This window comes from Ahaetulla prasina, chromosome 2, assembly GCF_028640845.1.
Source record: "Ahaetulla prasina isolate Xishuangbanna chromosome 2, ASM2864084v1, whole genome shotgun sequence".
Classification (NCBI taxonomy): domain Eukaryota; kingdom Metazoa; phylum Chordata; class Lepidosauria; order Squamata; family Colubridae; genus Ahaetulla; species Ahaetulla prasina.
The window spans coordinates 100,826,785-100,840,631 of record NC_080540.1 but is presented as its reverse complement, the minus strand read 5'-3'; the positions used below and the strand labels follow the sequence as shown (position 1 = coordinate 100,840,631).

Here is a 13,847-nt window from a genome sequence, read left to right as displayed (position 1 = left end):
TTGGTAATGTAATCAATTGTGGAGACAATGTATTATGACTTGATAAGAGTTCCCCAGAGACAGAAACTTACACCTGAGCCAAAAATCCTATCAGGAGACAGGAACATCGGCCCAAGGTGAAAATTATAAGTAAATAAGAAAAGATATCAGAGAATGGACGGAAATTGCCAAGATGACCCTTAAAGGTGTAAAACAACTAAAAGGACAAAGTGGGTAAGGGGGGAATTTCTTAGGCGTGGCGTGCATTGTGTAGGAGTATAAAATGTGTAGCTTGAAAACTGCTTCTTGCGCTCTTTGAACTCAATCCAATTGGGAAGAGTCTAAGAGGCCGCGCTTGCAACCGCTTTTTTTATTTTATTTTATTTTCATATTTTTTTACAATAAATCTTTGATTTTGATAATCAGACTTGTCTTGGAGTTGTGAATATCAAATTTGGGTTTTAAATCTCACACACCTATAACCAGAACTGATATTAGCAGCAGGAAATATCCAGCTCATTAGATTTTCTTTTTCTTCCTTGTAATTTCTTTCTACATGCAGAAAGCTCCTTTTAGTGTATATTTATTTCTAGTAATAAATATAAAGCACTGAAAACATCAGCTTTGTATTTGAATATCTTATTAGAAGTGATATTATAAGCTAAATGAAGTGATAATTCCCAAATATCAAAATAATAATGTCAAGAAGAAAACCAATGAATCTTTATAATGAGCCAGAGTGGAGATTTTCACTTTTGGAGGGCTACTGGGCACATTTGGAAATTTTGAGTACATTTTGTGGGCACTCACACAAATGGTCTGTAAAGCATTCTCATTCATGGAAGGTATTTCCAGTGCTGTCAGCTCCAGTAATTCCATGCTTCTGCGTGATCCGGGCTAACCTTTTATTGTTAGTTTCTGGTTATTTATTTATAACCATTCTATTCAGGGCAGGTGGATCTATTTTCAAACAAAGCATTGGACACTGTCAAAAATAAGGATGAAGCCGGCGGCTGCCAACTTGCTTTACAGCATGCCAACTTCCCTTCTGCAAAAATGAAACTTCTGAAAAAATCTAAATCAAGGATCAAGAAGCCCGGCAAGTGCCATCTGTTAACACTTTAGCATCTTGCAATATCAGTTTGGAAATTTAACGCAGAACGAGACCAACAGGCACAATTATACAGGACCATAGAAAGTATACCACAACTTAAAACTATCAGATATAAAGTTGCAAAGATCAGGGTCTCTTGTTCTTTTTATCATTTCGGGTAAAATGGGGTGTGGGGGGAGAAGAGAAACATCAGGGACATCGTTAGAGATCAACCAGTTTTTCTACATACTTGACTGCCCTCCAGATCAGGGATCTCCAACCTTGGCAACTTTAAGCCTGGAGGACTTCAACTCCCAGAACTTCCCAGCCAGCTTTGAATTCTGGGAGTTGAAGTCCACCAGGCTTAAAGTTGCCAAGGTTGGAGACCCCTGCTCCAGATCATAGTTTATAGCTACCAAAGCTGCGTAAAGCATTTGCATAAAATAATAAATTTATATTTCTATAAAATAAATTTGTATACACATTTTTTACATTTGTATAAAAGAAGATCCACTTTCGCCCTTAACCTCAGCTTGCATATTCATTTATATATAAACGGAAACACAAGGTTCCAAGGAAGAGGCTGAAATCCTTATTCTTCATGTTGAACCGCTCCCGCCCGCTCGTGTTTGGCATTCCCATCCCGATTGGAAGGTTTGACCATGGAGATGCGAGGAAAGAGAGAGAGAGAGTAGCTTCCGGTAGGAAAGGCCTGTTGCGTTCTGCCGCTTCGCTCCCGCAACCCGGAAGTGGTTCCTCTTGGGTCTCTGACACGTAGCTTCCCAGAGAGCGGGATAAAGCGGGGAGGAAGAAGGGGTCGCTCCCGACGGCGTGAGGAGGGCAGGTGAGGGGGAGTCGTTGCCTCGCCGGAGAAAGAGGCTTCCGAGGAAGGTAAGCTTCGGGAAAGGGGAGCAGGGTGGTGCCCGAGTTCGTCAGGAGACCTGACGCCGGCGAGAGTCATTCCAGGAGCATCTTCCTTCGCTTCCGTCCTTTTTTCTTTTCTTTTCTGGCTGCAAGGACGGGATTTCGCAGTGCGTGACTGAGATGCCCTAATATTGCTAGTGGTCTCTCGAGACTCAACGTTTTTTTCCGTTCTGCGGATCCCGTGTTTTCCATCATTACCGTGTTCTGTGCCGCCCCGAAGGTCTAATAGCAATAGCGCTTAGACTTGTATACCGCTTCACGGTGCTTTTACAGCCCTCTCTAAGCGGTTTACAGAGTCAGCCTCTTGCCCCCAACAACCTGGCTCCTCATTTTACCCACCTCGGAAGAATGGAAGGCTGAGTCAACAACCTTGTTGACTGGTAAGATTCGAACTGCCAAATTTGCGTGGCACCAACACTTAACAGATGATAGAAAACATAGAATCGAATAGAATTCTTTATTGGCCAAGTGCGATTGGACGCACAAGGAATTTGTCTTTGGTGTATATGCTGTCAGTGTACATAAGGAGAATAAAATACATTCATTGAGAATAAAAAGATACAACACTTAGTGATAGTCAGGGTTACTAATAAGCTATCAAATCATACTAGGAAACAAAAACAATATAAATTGAAAGATACAAGAAACATGATTATAGTAATAAGTGGGAAGAGATACTAGTAAATCAGAGAAGAAGAATAGTAATACAGTCTTAGTAAATTATTTGACATAAGAAAATATATAGATCTTAATCTAATAACGTAGGTTCTGTTGGAGTCAGTACAGGTGGCCCTCGACTTACAGCAGTTCGTTGAATGACCGAAATTACAACATCACTGAAAAACAGTGAATTATGATTGTTTTCCACACTTAACAACTGTTACAGCATCCCCATAGAAACATGATCAAAATTCAGATGCCTGGCAATGAACTCATATTTATGATGGTTGCAGTGTTCTGGGGTCATGTGATCCCCTTTTGTGACCTTCTGACAAGCAAAGTCAATGGGGAAGCTAGATTCATTTAACAACTGTGTTACTAACTTATTGAGTATTATTTCACTTAACAAATTTGGCAAGAAAGGTAGTAAAAACTCACTTAACAAATGTCTTGCTTAGCAGCTGAAATTTTGGGCTCAGTTGTGGTTGTAAGTTGAGGACTACTTGCACTTTCCTTAGGCGATTTGAGGAAAATCAGATGCTGTACTATAAAATGTTGTGGTCCTTTTCTCCTTTTAGGTAAAGCACTGGATGCACAGCAGTGCAAGTGTCTAGTAATTTAGTGTTTGATTGAATGCATTATTTTTCCCCAAAAGATTATATAATTTATCCTTGGTGATTGATAGATGAAGATATTCATAGAAGAGCCATGCTGTGGGTGGTTATTTTTGAAAATAGTAACACAAATATTTATTTTACAGATAGCAATGTCTGGATTTGATAATTTAAATACAGATTTCTATCAGACGAGTTACAGTATTGATGATCAAGCACAACAATATGGAGCAGATGCTGGAGGAGCAGCAGCATATAGCAAGTAATTTGATTTTCTTTATTGTTCCAAGCAGCCAATATATTATTGTCTGATATTTGTATTTGGCTGAAGTGTTCAATTTTATTTAATTTCTGACAATCATGCCACTTTTATATCTGATGGGTTTTATTTATTTAATTCACATTTCTAAAAATAACTTCAATTTCCTGGAAAAAAGAAACTCCTAAGATAAATCCATAGTGCAGGATCAGAAGAATTTCAGAAAATGGCTGAATGTAAAAATTGAGTCGAGCAGCAGCATTTACTGATGCTCAACCAAGATTACTTATAACCTGTTGACTTTGTAAATGCAGTTGGTTAGTCTAATACTAGTTGGATGTTATGTTAATGCATATTGAATTCTTCTTTTATACAGCAAGTATGAACTGCCAGAATACTTCTTAATTTTTGGCATCAGATAATGTACTTATCATTAGTTTATTGATTCAAATAAATTATTTAAATCTGAAGTTGTGAGGGTTAATCATTCTTCAGTATAAAAGTTCTCTTTAAGTATACGTTATTAGTTACTTGCAAGAAAGGTTTTTGAAAATATTGACACTGAAAACTCCTCTTCCTTAAGTCTGGCAGTGTCTTTTATATGTCACAATAGATACATGGTGACCTCTATGTCACAAAACCCGAAGTATATGCTAGTATCAATTATTTTATATGGCAGCAGATGGGAAAGCAAAGTAATGGTCTAGATTATCTTGGAAGAAGGACTGTGTTATAATATCTGAGTTTTATTTGGTAATAATTTGAGAAAAATGTTGGATAAGTTGGAAAGTTATAACAAATTTAAAGTGAGAAATTGTATTTTGTCATATTAGAATGTAAGGTCAAATAAATGCATGTAATTTTAATCAAAATTATCCTGTAAAAAACTTTTATATGTTTCAAACATTGATATATCTGTTTTCTTTATATAAATAATGTTTATATTAATATATTCCATTAATTTTCTTGTGGTGAGGTGGGCGGCAAACAAACTTAATTAAAAAAAGTTTCTTCAGATATTCTTCATATTTACAGTTTTTAGCAACGTGATAATAATTGTACAATGATTGTTATGGAGTGGGTATTTTGGGGCTTAGGCTAATGTAGTGCCTTAAATTTGCCTCCGTGACAAAGATTCTGTTTTCATATGATAAACATTTAAATTCTGTTTTCTGCAGGCAATATGGTGGCTATGAATATTCTCAGCAAGGTGGATATATCCCTCCAGAGATGATGCAACCTCAACAGCCATACACTGGTCAAATTCTTCAGCCAACATCAGCATACACCCCATCTTCATCACAATCGTTCTATGGAAGCAATTTTGAGGATGAACCTCCGTTACTAGAAGGTTTGATTTTTATTCCTTGCAGAACTTCCATGTCAGCCAAAATACATGTTCCAATCTACAAAGGAGTAATCATAGCTGATGATGAAGTTTGTGTGCATGTATGTATGTTAATGTAAAGAACAGTTTTTAACATTTAATTTCACTTCATCTTTGACATTTAATTTCACCTCAATTAATTAAGTGGCATGATCTCTTAAGATCTTTTGCTTAAATAAACCAAAAGGAAAAAAACATATGAAATTAAAATAGGATGACCTTTTACAAATTAAGATGTTATATGCTTGGTCTCTGACCTTTGGTGATCTAAGAGGATCTCCAATTTAATACAGAAGTGTGGATCCACTTCTATAATCCAAAACTTCTGCAAAGCCCTGAAGATCTCTCTTGTTTTAGCAGGTGCAGGGGCAGAATGGGTTATGAGCATTTTTTCTGACATGCTTTTTTTGTTTCTGCAATAGGTTTAGTAGTTTTTCCTTATCTGGGTAATTGCTCATTTTCTGTTGTGATTTATTGTTATTTGAATGTTCTACATTTTGTAATCTACAAGGGATGCAGCTATAATTGAGAAGGACTCTTTAAGTTTATTAATCCATTAAATCTGTGTTCTTAATTTGATCTACAGAACTAGGAATAAATTTTGACCATATCTGGCAGAAGACTTTAACAGTACTGCACCCATTAAAAGCTGCAGATGGCAACATTATGAATGAAACTGATCTGGCAGGGCCTATGGTCTTCTGCCTAGCCTTTGGAGCCACCTTATTGTTGGTAAGATTTCATTGCTATAGATATAGTCCTGTCAGTTTGAAAGTTACAAGTTTAAAGCAAACCAGAAATCAAGACTTGATCATTTAAATATCAGTAATTTATAAAAATGATACACAGGGTTGAATATAATTTCTGTTGAATGTGAATTACAGTCTTATGGTCATTATTTGGAGCCTTGTCCCTGATCCACAAGGTGAGAAAGACAAGAACTGTTGCTGGATATTCCCATTTACTACACTCAGAGTAATTTAGAACAGGGTTCCCCAACCCCCGGTTAATGGCACAGTGATATATAAATTCTCATAAAAATATAAATTCTTCAAAATTTTGTAGGAAATTATAGTTTCCTCTCCCTTCCCTTTTTTTCCTTCTTTTTTAATGGATATAGTGTTTTTATATAGACTTAGGCATTAATGATGCGTCTCTGAGATTACTTTTATGAACAATGTTCCTTAAAAATACTTAAGTGTGCTTCGTCTGTTGCCTTAAAAGTCTCTATAAAACTAGCTTTTAGGGATGCGTAGCTACCCAAAGAGGACAGGATGCTTTGGAAGAGATGGGGCATATTTACTGCATTTATCGGCACTTAATTAAGGCACACCTCATTAAAAAGAAAGCATTTAGGAGACAGCAGCAGGGTTTACTAACTTTTTTGTACTTCATCGTGGTTCTGTATTATTTTCCTGAAATCATGGTGGCCACTGTCAGCAAGCACAGGAAACGGCACAATGTTATTAAGGTGCTGATAAATTCAGCAAGCACACCCAGGCACCTGCCAAAATCCCTCTTCTACTCTGGATCCAAACAGCTGTACTTCACTTCTAAATTGGTTCACTACAGAGAGATATTTGTATTGCTGGTATTTCCCTCTAAACTTGGTTGAATTATATAAAGCAGTGAAATGGTGACACTAATTTTATGTGAGAAACCTATCTTTTTAAATAATGTAAAAAAGTTTGAACATGGATGTAAAATAATACGAAAATAATTTTGTTTCTAAGGTTTCAGAATGTTCATTGTTACCGAAAAGGTATCTGGTACTCGCTTGATTTTATTTTGTATGCTTTATTTGTCTCTCTGCAAAATCTCTTCCTAAAATACATCCAGATTGTTAATGTATTTTCCCCTCTCCCCACCCCTCCACTTTTTCTCTTTTTTTTAGGCTGGAAAAATTCAGTTCGGCTATGTATATGGAATTAGTGCAATAGGATGTCTAGGAATGTTCTGTCTCCTGAATCTGATGAGTATGACAGGTGTCTCATTTGGTTGTGTTGCAAGTGTCCTAGGATATTGTCTTCTTCCTATGATCATACTTTCAAGCTTCGCAATTGTATTTTCCCTACAGTAAGTAATACCAAAAACCATTACAATGCTGTTTAATGATACTGTATGTTATGGCTGACCATAAAAAATGTACTCAAATGAATGTGAATTTATGTAGAATTTAAAAAATACTTTACTATGTATAATTTTAAACTGAATTTGATTTTTTTAATTTATAAATTGTTTGTATTTTTGGTCCTATTTGCCTGGAAAAGAACACTTTTTAATTAAATAATAACACTGAGAAAATTATTTGCTTTTTTACTCTTTTTTGCTATCTGTTATCTCGCTTATAAAGAAAACTTTTTTGAGCATTCTTTAAAATTCTACCTCCCAATCCAAATAACAAAATGTAGCCAGTAAAAAAAAGTATATGATACTGTAGCACTTTCAAAATGGATGTACCAAAAACATTTTAGTTTAAAACTATGGAATAGTAACTTCTCAGTACAATATTTCGTGTTGAATCCTTTATTCCAGAAGTGGGCAGTGTGGTCCTGCGGATGTGTCCTTTCCCATTGATACAGTTCCCTATCCCCTCTCATTTTCTTCTTTTCAAAATCATTTTAATTATAAGTAAATGAGAAACTGGAATGCTGTAATACAAAATACAGTACAAGCTTTTACCATTTTTTTTTTCTTTGCAACAATTTCCTAACATTTTACATTAGTCAGGAAAAATTATTTAGAATGACTTTCTAAAGTGGGTGAATTTCTGAAGTTTATGAAAAGAAAACTATCTGATTTCACCAAATTCAGAACAAGATCATAGTTATGTAATTTAACATTCTAAAATTACATAAAGCTGAATGACATTCAGGCATGTACACATTTTCCAATTTTACTGAGTTCCATTTAAGTACTAGTTCCATGGCAAGATTTTTGTATTAACAGTCTGTAGGTGGAAGGTTTTGAACATTTGAATTAGGAATGTTAACAACAATTTTGGCCAGAAAATAATTTAGTGTTTAAAACCTGTATAATTGGATAACACTTTGCATGTCTCCAATGTAAAACTGTTCTGATATATACAAAGTTATGTGATATTATCAGCGCTTGATTTCTTTCCTGTTACTATTGTTTTCAGGGGCATGATGGGAATTATTCTTGCTGCTGGAATTATTGGATGGTGTAGTTTTTCGGCCTCCAAACTCTTCATTTCAGCCTTAGCAATGGAAGGACAACAACTTCTAGTAGCATATCCCTGTGCTTTATTATATGGAGTCTTCGCCCTCATTTCTGTGTTTTGAGCTGACTGTCTTAATTATTGGACTTAAATGAGCCAAACTCAAAGCTTTTACTTGGGATGCTTAAACTGGGACCAGAAATCAACTGTTGAGCTGCTGTCTTTCAAGATTAATATTTGAATTATTGTCTGGAGCAACAATAACAAAGTGTTCTTTTTGTGTTTCTTTTTATAGAACTCTTAAATACATTTTTACATTGACCTGTAAAAGCTTCAGCTTTCAAACAAGCTAATTATGCTGTTTAAAATGTAAAACTCTTTTCTGTCCTATAACCTGCAAAACGTTATTTTTGAAAATTTTTGTAGTTCAGGAATTTTTATTGACAAAAGAAAGTGAAATCATTAACTTGTTTTCCCACAATAATATACAGCAACAAGTTTAAACGACAAACATTTCCCATTTTATCAACTTAGCAAAATAAAAATTTCTCATAATAATATTTAATCTGAAAGCAAACACAAATCCCATATATAATTTTTCAGCATTTTTATAATCCTCCAATTCCTTTTCTTTATAATCCGAACGTCTACCCAGGCTCAAAGTTATTGTGTTTATTTCTTTTTATATATACTTTGTAAATAGTTCTGTCATCTTATATACATGTGGGAAGTGCTTTTATGCTAAAATTGAGAATTCCAGTAGTTCACCAAAAGCTTGTTTTAGAAAATAGCTTTGACAAATATCAGTATTGCAGTCTAGTATAAAACACCCAGATTAAATTTTCTCAAAATGTTCTTACAACATTTTTCCTTTTAGTAATTTCCTTTACTGTAATATTGTCCACTATAGAATTGCTTAGCTATTTATTTGAATAAAGATTTATTCCCACTGAGCAAATATTGTTTAAATTATGATATAGTAGAATCCATTTTATATTTAAGCAGTTTAAACAACTACAGTATCATGGTCATCATGTAATATTGAGTTCGGATTTCAGCCATAATGACAAAAATGATTTAATTGACATGGAAACCATGTACACCATTAAAAAATGCAGTAATGACTTATTTTAGCATTAGGGAATAACAAAATGAAATGGCTAACATATGTTCTTTACAAGCTTATTACAAAAGTAGACATTTTTAAGTATCTCACTGAGCAATACTTGTGAACAAATATAGCAAAATTTTTGGTACTTCCAACCCCCCTCCCCTACAATCCCTGAGTTACTGCAGAGCTTTTCATACATTGTTTGGATTTACCTATTAAATATCTTACAGTATAAGAAGTTCAGACTTCTTTACACATACAGATTTTTGATATACGTATTATAAACTACATTCCAGATTTAGGCATTTTTCCCCCCTCTATGATGCTTAATTGATGTGATTTCACATGCAAATGAACTATCCTGATGCCCCAATTGATGGATATTTTGTACCATGAGAAACAGCTTTGTTGGGCTTTGCTACATAAAGGCAATGTTGGCAAATAATGTGGTTTCTCTTTATTACTGCCTCTACATACTTAGAATCCATTTGTAGCAAAACAACAGGATAGAGATAGTTTGGTGTAGCAATTAAGGCATCATGCTAGAAACCAGGAGACTGAGTTTTAGTCCTATCTTAGCCATGAAAGCAAGCTGGGTGACTTTGGCCCAGTTAACTTTCAGACCAGTCCACCTCACACAGGGCTGTTGTGGGGAAAATAGAAGTATTATGTATGATCACCATCTTGAATGGGGTTGGGCTAGAAGACATCCCCCACAAATATCTCCTCTGATTCTGTTATTCTGTTAAATAAAATGAACTCAAACAGAAAACCAGGTTCTGCAACACTTTTAATTATATAAAATCTACCCTCAATATTGTGATAGACGTTTGAACCAGTACCTTTCATGAATGGCCTTGGACTTTTAAAAATGTAAGATGTTTCGAAAAATGACAGCATTACTTGAATTTAATAGTGGTGTATATTTTTTTAAATGGCAAATGTTCTAGATTTAAATATTGTGCCTACTGAATCTTCTAGGATAATTCTATTTTGTACCATGTTGCTTTTGAGGTCTTTGTAATAATACTGCAGCATTCAGTACTACTGCTTGTCACTGCAAAATAATAATAACAACAACAACAGAGTTGGAAGGGACCTTGGAAGTCTTCTAGTCCAACCTCTTGCCCAGGCAGGAAACCCTACACCATTTCAGACAAATGGTTATCCAACATTTTCTTAAAAATTTCCAGTGTTGGAGCATTCACAACTTCTGCAAGCAAGTTGTTCCACTGATTAATTGTTTTAACTGTCAGAAAATTTCTCCTTAGTTCTAAGTTGCTTCTCTCCTTGATTAGTTTCCACCCATTGCTTCTTGTTCTACCCTCAGATGCTTTGGAGAATAGTTTGACTCCCTCTTCTTTGTGGCCACCCCTGAGATATTGGAACACTGCTTTCATGTCTCCCCTAGTCCTTCTTTTCATTAAACTAGGCATAACAAGTTCCTGCAACCGTTCTTCATATGTTTTAGCCTCCAGTCCCCTAATCATCTTTGTTGCTCTTCCCTGCACTCTTTCTAAAGTCTCAACATCTTTTTTACATCGTGGCGACCAAAACTGGATGCAATATTCATTTAGGATAGGACAACCAGAAGAGAAAATGTAGCAGTGAGGACCTTATCGGACAAATGGGATTCTAGCAAAAATATATAGCGTATCTCCAAGATTGGATGCGTTATAATTTTCAGTTCAATAGGCAATGCAATTATTTTTTAAAAGGATGATCCTGATGCGATTTAAGATAATGGATGGATTAGCATACTTTGTCTGGGCAAATTAATATGAAGCTTTATTAGATTTCATATCAAAGCACATTGCCTGCTTTTCTGAAGGAATTAGCACTGTTTCTGCAAAGTGAAATCTCAGTACCTATTTTAGAGTTTTCAAATATCAAGCATGCCAATAAGGTCAAGCAGATAAAATTGACTTAATTTAGATTCAATTCTTCAGGAAGACTCAATAAAACTTTCCAGACCTAGCAATCACTCAATAAATGAAATGGTCTTAATAATGGGTGATTGGTTAGAGGGCAGGGGAAAAAATGAGTGGTTCTCATTATTTTAAAAAAAATACCTGAAGACTAGGATCCTTTTTTCTTCAGGAATCCCAAGTTTTCATATTGGCGCATATGTTTTTTAACTTGCTTATAAATTTCACTGCGCAAAACCGTGAAGGTGGCTGTGCCCCTTGAAGCTGGTACATGAAATAAAATAGCCCCACTTCTGAGTGTAAATTGAATCAACCATACTGTTTTGGATTGTACCCCTTTGTGTTCTTTCCTAGCCACCTCCCACAGTAAAATGCCAAAATTGGAAAACCAAAGTCACCCAACTTGAAGGTTCACTCAGGACTGGAAGAGAAGGCTGAGAAATCAAAAGCAGACTGTGAGGTAATTTGAATTGCTTGGTTGAAGGGATGCATTCTTTGTTACTTTGCACAGATAATACAGAATTAGGGATGAACAGACAAGGGACAAAAGAAGCTGCACTGTGAAGCTTGGGAGATAAAAACAGGATTGTAGGGAAACCGATCTGAGAAAAACAGGCAATTTATTCCTTATTATTTTGACTAATTTCCAAGGGATGGAAGCATCAAGACATCTGAAAAGATATCAAGGACAAAATTTCACAAGCTTTACATTGTACCTTCTCTGATGCTGCACAGATTGGAGGGGCATGTGGCATTTGCCACCAATGACACCATCCATCAAAAGCTACATAATTGCTGTGCAGTGTCTTGCCTTCTCCATTACACTTTAGCTCTGAAAGCCCCCCTGCCAAGAATACCACTCTTGATATGGTATTCTTATAGTATCTTTCTGGTCCTGTAACCAAGCTTCAGAGTCTCAATTACAAACTTAATAAAACAAGAGTACGAAACATTGGTTTGTTCATAACTGTGGGAAATTCATAGGAACATGGGAAGCAAGAAAAATCTGATTGGAGTTTGAGGGCTGAGATTGTACAGTGAATCATTTAATTCAATGTTTTGAGTCAAGGTTCAAAGGAAACAAAATTCAATTCAACCCCCTTTGAAGTCAAAAGAAAAAGAAAAGAAAAGGTTGCAGCTGCATCGTTTTTTGGCAGTCTGGGATTTAAGGGTTCAAGGGAAGATACCTTATACCAGTAATGAAAAACCTTTTAGGCACTGAATGCTCAAACCGGAAATCCGAACACCAGCTGGCTTCTGCGCATACACACGTCAGAAACCCAAACACCAGCTGGCTGGCAGGAGGCAGGGCATCCCAACACCAGCAGTTCTGCAAGAGGTGCAATCTTTTTCTTCTGTGAGCTTCTGGTTCATTGTTTGCAGGGAAACTTCTGTTTCCCTGCAAATGATGGCAAGAAACGGCAGGGAGAAACATGGTGGAGCTGAGCTGGGGCCACAGCGTGCATGCCCACAGAGGGCTTTGCGTGACACAGGTTTGCCATCACAGCTTTATACCAGGGGTGAAATGCTCCCAATTCGGACCGGATCACCCAATCTGGTAGCGATGGCAGCGGGTGGTTTGGAGAACCAGTAGCAAAAATCCCTGCCCCCCCCCATACCCCAGCTGAGCTGCATGATCATCAGAGGGTTGTTTTTTTTAACTTTTAAAAGCATTTTTTCTTTGGTCAAAAAAATGCTTTTAAAAGTAAAAAAAAAAGCCTCTGATGATCGCATGGCTCAGCTGGGATCGTCAGAACCCTTTAAAAGCTTTTTTTTCTCTTGCGATCCCAGCTGAGTTGCCTGATCATCATAGGCTTTTAAAAGCATTTTTTACAACCTCTTCAACCAAAGAGGTTGTAGAAAAAATGCTTTTAAAAGTAAAAAAAAGAGTTGGCCACACCCACCCAGTCACATTATGCCCCCACCAAGCCACGCCCACTGGTAGTAACAAATTTTACATTTCATCCCTGACTTATACTATCCTAGTCGAATGGCTATCCAATCTACTTTTGAAAAGCCTCCAGTGATGAAGCATCCACAACTCAAGTTCCGTTGATTAATAGTTCTCACTTATCTTTCTAAGAGAAAACTGAACCTATATGGAAGATGTGCTGAACCAAAGTAGACTGTCTCCTCCAATATAGTAATAAAAATTTTCAAAAGTTATTTATAAGGTTAAACATATTTTTTTAAAAAAATATAGTTCACCATCAGTTTGCTTTTCTGGGCTAGTAGTGGTAGGTTTGCTGGTATGGCTCTTTGTCAAGGTCAACCTTTTCTGGATATGATGTAATATGGACTGCTTTAAAATAAGTTTCTTTAATATAGGAACTATGTATGTGTTAGATATTTTGTTAGTATATAACACAATTAATAGTATGTGTTAGATATATAATATATTGTGATCAGTGATGGGTTTCAAATATTTTTACTACCGGGTCTCTGGGTGCAGCTTAGTGGGCATAACATGGCTTGGTGGGCATGGCTTGGTTTGGCGGGTGTGGCAGGGGAAGGATACTATAAAATCTCCATTTCCTCCCCAATCCAGGGGAAGGTTACTGCAAAATCCCCATTTCCTCCTGATCAGCTGCGACTCAGGAAGCAGAGAATAGATGGGGGCGGGGCCAGTCAGAATTTTTACTGCCGGTTCTCCGAACTACTCAAAATTTCCTCTACAGGTTCTCCAGAACTGGTCAGAACCTGCTGAAACC

The 13,847-nt window shown here is 36.3% G+C and overlaps 1 protein-coding gene across 1 annotated transcript; it reads left to right on the top strand.

The window, feature by feature from the left end:
- Positions 1-1,823: 1,823 nt before the first annotated feature.
- On the top strand, positions 1,824-8,490 carry YIPF5 (Yip1 domain family member 5). The gene is made up of 6 exons (XM_058172403.1): positions 1,824-1,963; positions 3,417-3,532; positions 4,708-4,880; positions 5,503-5,648; positions 6,811-6,992; positions 8,059-8,490. Exons 2-6 carry the CDS (start codon positions 3,423-3,425, stop codon positions 8,219-8,221), a joined length of 774 nt encoding a protein of 257 aa, XP_058028386.1. The 5' UTR covers positions 1,824-1,963; positions 3,417-3,422; the 3' UTR covers positions 8,222-8,490.
- Positions 8,491-13,847: the final 5,357 nt, after the last annotated feature.

What these genes read in the sequence shown, in the direction of transcription:
- YIPF5 (XM_058172403.1), top strand. Translation starts at nt 3,423, where the DNA reads ATGTCTGGATTTGATAATTTAAATACAGATTTCTATCAGACGAGTTAC. An exon ending in GGAGCAGCAGCATATAGCAA is followed by an intron (nt 3,533 to 4,707) that starts GTAATTTGATTT and finishes TGTTTTCTGCAG; the next exon opens with GCAATATGGTGGCTATGAAT. An exon ending in GCAATTGTATTTTCCCTACA is followed by an intron (nt 6,993 to 8,058) that starts GTAAGTAATACC and finishes TATTGTTTTCAG; the next exon opens with GGGCATGATGGGAATTATTC.